Below are 7,823 nucleotides of genomic sequence, written 5' to 3' on the forward strand. Positions count from 1 at the left end.
AAATATCAGTATAAACTTACCTGTATGATCAGTGTCAATAAATATCAGTATAAACTCACCTGTCTGATCAGTGTCAATAAATATCAGTATAATCTCATATGATGTATCAACATTTCAAATGTAGGTCACTGTGTCCTACATTGTATTTATTTCACGATTCACTGACATTAATTAGGTCAGTTTGTGTAAAGCTCAATTGCTCTAATTCTAAATGTTTATATCTTGTCAAACTTCTTAATTTTGTGGATACATCTTAAGGAGTGCTTTACCAATATTCCAAAAGTAGGTCACTGTGAGCTATATCTTCCAATTCATTGACTTTGAATTTTCATTTAGCCTTATTTTCTTCAAACAGGAGGAGGGGAATATGTATAATATTTTGATTTTAAATTAAAAATAAGATAAGTTTTTTTACTGTTTGTTCGATTAATTTTGCTGTTTTGAATTGAAGGGCCAGGCTCGATGCTGGAGGAGATGGTTACGCTAACCAATTCAGTGGTAAGTCTACCATGTTTCCTTTACATTTGTAGGTATTTTCACTCACTTGAGGGAGGGGGTGAGGGGACACAATGTCGCTGTCAGTAATGAATTTGCTGCACTGTAGATGAAATCTGTTCTGGATGCATGTTGTATACAGAATGCACACTAGTAACACATTGACAAAGTCAAAAGGAGTGTCGACAACAAGGCGGGATCTTTCGTTTTTGACAAAATTGTATCAGACAATGTTGACATATGTATCGGCTCACTGGTGAGTTGTCATTAGAAGGTCTTAATTGGTAGGTAGTGTAGGAAATGGTAAAGACAAATGATAAACCAAATCTGCTGATTTTGGTCTTGAAGAGAAATCTTATTTGTTTTTATAATTGTAACATGAATGAGAGTAGTGTGCTTCCACCGAGGATCGAACCCAAACTAATACTAGTTGGATGCTGTGCCACTTAGCTTAAGGGAAATTGCCTATAACACAAAGCTAGAAGGCGACCGTAATTCCATGTACAATTACAATCTGCCACACTACTCCCCCTTTTTTAAATGTGTTGGCCTTCGAACACAACAACCAAGTTTCTAACTCCCTGTCACCACAGGGAGGGTCACAGACACCATTTGTAACAGGAAAGAGAGTAGTGTGTTTCCACAGGGGATCCAACCCGCAACCCCAGACTTCCTAGTCGGACACTAAACCATTGAGCTAAAGGGAAATCCCTCTAGAGTGAAACTAGAAGGTGACTGTAATCCTATGTACAATTAAAATCTGCCCCAACCCCCTTTTTTAAATGTGTTTGCCCTCCAACATTTCAATCCAGTTTCTTACTCGAGCTCCCTGTCATCACAGGGAGGGTCACAGACACCGTTTGTGACAGGAATTGAGAGTAGTGTGCATCGACTGGGGATTGAACCCACAATCCCTAGGTTCCTAGTCGGATGCTCTACCAGTGACCACTGAGCTAAAGGAAAATTCTCTCAAGCGCGAAGCTAGAAGGGGACCGTAATCCTATGTACAATTAATAGCTGCCACATGATGAATACAGCATTTCCCTACAGTATATTTCAGCAAAGAACTGAGTCACGTTTTTTGGCTTCCTAATGTCAATACATTTTTGTGGGTTTATCCAAGACATTTGACCAATGATATACAACGAATATGGGTCTCCTACAAAAACTTAAAAAAAAGAATAGATGTAAAAATGATATAAAAACTATTTTTATGATAGTGAAACCCGAGTGAATTGAAGCTGAGTGTTGCAAATTATTTTTAACTTTGATGAACTTTTGCCATACAATTATAAGTACTTGTACATGTACATGTAATGTAAGTTAGGATATAAGAATGCTAGATTTGGAAAAAAAACAGTAGAAAAAAGTGATAATTGTAACAGTAGCCTTTAAAAAAAGTCCCTAGAACAACTCTCATAGTCCAAAATGACGCTAATGGAAGTCCCTTTGTAATACACAAACAAACAACTTGGGGGAATATCTAAATTTTGACCAACCAGAGGCAGGTTTATTTGTTAATGATACAAAGTGTAATAAGAAACAGAGCAAACACAATAAGTCCCCCAAATTTAGTTTTGGGGACAAAAATGAATGTTTTATACAAGAATAAAATGTTTTTTCAGAATTATTTGTAAACTAACAGTAAATATTTGTTCTTCCTGTGAGAATGTCTTACTAATATGCTGAAATTAATAAATTACATATTTTAGCACATTTGATGTTTCTATTTTACACAGGTGGGGATTCCTTGCTCATGTCCGAGAACATGTGGATAGATTTTGCCAACTATGAGACCTCCAAAGGTATGTCTCATTTATTATCTCCTGCTTTCATCGAAATGGGGGATATTAATTTTGGTCGGTTTGTCCGTCGGTTGGTCCGTCTGTGCCTGCAATAACTACAACAAATGTTAACCGATTTTCTTCAAACTTGGTCTCAGGCTTAAATGCCTTAATGGCTCGGCCAAGTTCGATGACCACTTTCAGCGGACCCCATTTGGCGGAGTGATGGCTCCTTGAACAATGAAAAACATCATTATCTGCCGTGCTTCGTTTCCGTGCAATAACTACAAAAAATGGTTGACCAATTTTCTTCTTGGTCACAGGGTTATATGCCTTCAGGGCTCGACCACATTTGATGATTACTTTCAGCGGACTCCAATTGGCAGAGTTATGGCCCCTTGAATAATTAAAACTGTCATTATCTACAAGCTTCGTTTACGTTCAATAACTACAACAAATGTTAACAGATTTTCTTCAAACTTGGTCAAAGGGTTGAATGCCTAAGGGCTCGGCCAAGTTCGATGATCACTTTCAGCTGACCTCTTTGTGGAGTAATGGCCCCTTGAATAACGAAAAACGTCATTATCTACTGCATTTCGTTTCCTTGCAATTACCACAACAAATGTTAACTGATTTTCTTCAAACTTGGTCACAGGGTTGAATGCTTTATGGGCTTCAGGGGACCCCATTTGGCCGAGTTATGACCCCTTGATTAGCAAAAAAGTCATTATCTGCCGTTTCTGTTCATTAACTCTCGCAAATATTATCCGATTGTCTTCAATCTTAGTAACCAGGTTCAACACATTAAGGGCTCAGCCAAGTTTGACAACCATTTTAATCGGACTTCATTTGGCAGAGTTATGACCCCTTGATTAACGAAAAACATCATTATCTGCAGTTTCCGCTTAATAACTAGCAAATTTTAGCCAAATTCCTTTAAATTTGATAACAATGTTTGTGTTCCTCGGTCTTTCCACCCATCTCGGGCACTCTTTTGTTTTCGTGTGATAATTTCTGTAGATATTGTTCAGATGTTTCAACCAAATTCCGTATCCGACTCATGCTATGTTTGCCATGCAATGTGTGTGCATATTTGCGGATAATCAATGAGGTATAGGGCTTTTTCTGTGTCTTAACAGCACATGTTTTAACCTAACCTCAATAATGTTAACCTACAATATGTCCTGCAAGCAGGGGATATACATTCCAAGGATTTGCTTGTATTCTTCTCATTCTCTTGTGAACAGTTTTGCTGATAATGTAAAAACATGTTTTAATGTATTGCTTGTGTAGCACATAAAGTTACAGTCTGTAAATTGCAATTAATTGTTCTTCCATTCTAGCGCGGAACCTGCAGATTCCTCGTGGACGGGGCATTGATACTGTGTTTCTTCTAGATATCTCTGAGAGCTTGGGCAAGGAAGGTCTGGCTCAAATGAAGGAAGTCGTGCTGGAAATTCTTAAAAGTATGGTCATGTTTTTCATACCTGTACATACAAATATTGTAATTATGTAGTTTCTTCTTAAAATTTGAAATGATTTCGACCATTGATATATTTATCTTACGGACCATTGAAAGACGTACTTTAATGATCTCTAAGCTAATAAGCTAGTATAGGAATATTTGAAGACATGTCTTAATGTTATTTATTTGCATGTTAAACTTTATAAACTGTTGATATTGTTTTTTAAATCATTTTTACAGGTATTCAGGGATGCACGTTTACTCACCAGAGGCAGGAGAATGTCGCTATTGCAACATTTGGACATACAACCACAGTGGACTGTCATTTGACCAATGACTATACTGAGATCAAAGACTCACTGGGTAGGTTTTGCTATTGTAACATCTAAGGAATATGAGGGGAAAATACTGCCTTACTGTCAAGCTAGATTTGAATAAAATCTGGAAGAAAAAAGGGATAAATGTAACGGTGGCCGTTACAAAAGTCCCCAAAACAACCCTCATAGTAAAAAATGATGCTTTTTCAGCAATGTGGTATAACCCGGAAACCTACTAGTTCAGCAACGTCGATAATAGTCAGTAGCTGGATGGGTGACGGGCCGCATGTTACATTTGGTGGCAGCGGTGGGATCTCTGTGTGATCATGTAAGGCCAGTTCCTGGTGATTAGGGAAGGTACATTAGTAAAGAGAGAGGACCTACATCATTCCCCAGGCCAAGCCTCGGTAAGAGACTAAACAGAGGGGGGAATAGTGTAACAGCTAAGGAATATGACAGGGAAATACTGCCTTACTGGAAAGCTGGTTTTTCCAGCGATGCCACATAACTCAGGGACCTGCTCACTAGTTCAGCAACGTTGAACATGGTCAGTAGCTGGACGGGTGACCGCCGGCTCGTTACAGTGTGTTTTCAGACTAATGCTGTGTACGTGACTATGATGATGACTCAACATAACTAATATATAATCAATATTTCAAAAAGGTTTACTTTTGCATAAATTCACTATTGTTTAGATAGTGTTATTATTAAAATATCTCCCAAAGATTTATTCAGACAAACTTACAGATCCAATAAATACCACTAGATTAGAATTCTCATGAACCCTGTGGAATGCACATTTAAAACTTGAAATATCACCTGAACATTCGTTCACATGTAGTTTCTAACTTTGGTGATGTTTTTGTGTGAATTTCAAGTATCAGTTTAATCTGGTACAAAGACTTTAAGCCCCCAGGAACATGGGGTCTGTTGTATTTTATTTTAAATATGTTTTAATGTAAATATAATACTTGTGGTCTTTTACAAAAAACTCATGAAGAGAAACAAAGGTATCTTATTAGTTCTATCTAATTGTTACATAGTCTATGGTTAACTGCATTGTTCCTATCCTGATCACAGCACCAGATATAAAAATGCTCAACCCAGCTGAACCAGAGCCCATATTCATGAAACCTTTTTCATGCTCAAACTCAGGTTCTGTGCTCAAGTCTTCTTTCTTGTTCCGTCAATGAATTAATAAAAAATCACATTTTCTCAGTGATTCTGAAGAAATCAGAGAGACTGAAAGATGAATGTCGTTTTTAATTTTTACATTTGACTTTTTGTATGTGTCACTTGATTTAAGTGAGTAATGCTAAAGTTATATTGAGAACAGAACACAAATGCTTGAGCACGAGAATAGTATCATGATTGCGGGCCCAGGTGTAACAATTGTTGTGTGAATATTAACAGATCGACTAAGAACAGAAGGCCGGTCGCCCATGTTGGGAGGACTTTACATGGCATTGTCCGCCATTGCTGCCAGAGGTATGTACAATAGCATACTATAAGTATCTAAAAGAGGGTAGCACACTTAACATTAGGACATAGTACATTAAATAAAGTGAAAGTTCAATGTTCATTTCTCTGAAGGATACCATTACAGCTTTTGACTCCACAATGATTGAACGATGAATTTTGTAATTAAGGTTGGCCTATTTTATATCTGATAAATGGTTCGATACGTTGTATATATAATGACCTTCAAACTTTAGCATTAAGACAGGCAAATTAATTTTTAATGTACATTATTTAAATCATAAGATACTTTATTTAGTTTCATATTATTTCCCAGAAATTTGAGATTCAAATATTAAAAAAATTTCATTAGATTATTCCTTAAAGATTTTTTTATACAGTTAGGTTTAAAAGAAGTGTGACCTTGATTTTTGACTTTTTGACCTCAACAGGATCAGAAACCGTTATCAATGGAGTGTCTGTCCACCCAAGAATTATACTTGTGTCAGATGGTCAAGCCACAGACTCTGAGGTCATCACTGGGACTGACTCCAAAACTCTAAACCTGTCGATGGATGCCCATGTTAGTGTTACTAATATAGATACTTGTATGTGAAAAATTCACCGAGTGTATGTCTTCATTTAGTATCATACACAACAATGAATTCATTCTGCCAGTGAATATTATACTGATGTTTTAGGGCTATTATCCCTTCATACTTACCATTGAATGGCAGTAGGCCTCAATATAACTACCAAATTTGGATGGCTTTCATATCACCTATGAATGCTTTTGCCTGGTTGTTGACATCAGCGTCATCATGACATCCTCATGGTCACAGCAGATAAACTTTGACCATTTCTCGAAATGATGGTTGTTCATTAAAGATGCCTGCACAACAATTCTTTTTAATTTGAAATAATTATTTAATTTAATAATTTCATTTCATTTTCTACAGTATTCAGGTATTCTGAAAATTTAAAATTTATATAAGACTTGAACTGATTTCAGTTTGCATTTATCTTCAATATGATTGGCAACTGGATAACTCTTGACTGCTTCAAAGAAATTGACATTTCCATTTGGAATTTATTTATATTGACTCAATGAATGCTAAGTCAAAACAGTTCATTGTTTACATAAGTGCTTCTAGTTCCTTCATTGTTTACTTGTGCAGCAGTTTTACATTGTTATGTCATTAGTCACACAAGAGCAACCTAGGTTCAGGAATCAGAAACCACTCATAAAAATCTGTCCCCGCTACACATGCAATGATTTTGAAGAGCAAGAATAATAAATGTGATAGTTTGTTTTGCGTTAACATGGAGACCAGAAACTGTCTTTATTTGTCATGTGATCAATGCTTTTATCATCTGACCTTCAGTGGTGTTCAACATTGCATTAATCACCTTTTTTAGGACTCTATAATAAACCTGGCGGTCAGACTTGGAGCTGACCATCATCCTATCACCTGTGTACCCGTAGGAAACGCAAATGAGGTAAGTACTATTCTTATTGATATTGTTTCTGTTCTGAACCCTGCATTTATTGTAAAATCCAAAATGTGACATGAAAAACAAAATATGCTTTAGATTAATTTTGAAAATGTGTGATATTGTAAAGATACTATTTTAGCACTTTTTTTCAATAAATCAAAAGTGCTAAACTATTAAAATAGCTAAATGTGAAATTTTTGTATTCCTACATGTTACAGATAGATGAATCATATATTGCTTAATCTAGAAACATGGAACTTGATGTCTGTCTCTAACCTGCAGAAATACCAGAGCCTTAAGGATCCCTCTTCCTCTGCACTGTATTTTTTCCTATATACATTAACCTTCCCTTAAGTTTGTTTGGATATAACTATAGCGCAGTTGTTTCGTGACACTTCCGTTGACCAGAAAGCTCAGTTTTTGAAGTCTAGGGTTCGAATCCTAATCTAGCCACACAGGTTTATTTTACTCTCAGAACACAATCATTATTTATTTGTTTGTTTAGTTTATTAGCTCACCTGGCACGAAGTGCCAAGTGAGCTTATGCCGTCGCGCGGCGTCCGTCCGTCGTCCGTCAGTCCTCGTCCGTCAACTTTTCTTTAAACAACTTCTTCTGAAGAACGGACAGGCCTAGAGTCATGATATTTGGCTGAAAGCTTCGTTGGTAGGAGCCCTACAAAGTTTGAGAACGAAAATGACCTTGACCTGTTTTCAAGGTCACAGGGGTCAAATATGTCAAAAACTTCAAACGACTTCTTCTAAAGAACTAAAAGGTATAGAATCTTCATATTTGGCTGATGGCTTCCT

At 36.6% G+C, this 7,823-nt stretch overlaps 1 protein-coding gene across 1 annotated transcript in view; it reads left to right on the forward strand.

The window, feature by feature from the left end:
* LOC110462158 overlaps nt 1-7,823 on the forward strand; it is a 46,303-nt gene that overhangs the window by 5,317 nt on the left and 33,163 nt on the right. The window contains exons 3-9 of the mRNA XM_021516001.1: nt 452-498; nt 2,235-2,300; nt 3,623-3,745; nt 3,985-4,107; nt 5,475-5,549; nt 5,972-6,102; nt 6,939-7,019. Coding sequence (XP_021371676.1) covers nt 452-498; nt 2,235-2,300; nt 3,623-3,745; nt 3,985-4,107; nt 5,475-5,549; nt 5,972-6,102; nt 6,939-7,019 — 646 coding nt within the window. The remainder of the gene's footprint in view (nt 1-451; nt 499-2,234; nt 2,301-3,622; nt 3,746-3,984; nt 4,108-5,474; nt 5,550-5,971; nt 6,103-6,938; nt 7,020-7,823) is intronic.

The sequence above is a fragment of the Mizuhopecten yessoensis genome, unplaced genomic scaffold (assembly GCF_002113885.1).
Source record: "Mizuhopecten yessoensis strain PY_sf001 unplaced genomic scaffold, ASM211388v2 scaffold10755, whole genome shotgun sequence".
In the NCBI taxonomy this organism is placed as follows: Eukaryota; Metazoa; Mollusca; class Bivalvia; order Pectinida; family Pectinidae; genus Mizuhopecten; species Mizuhopecten yessoensis.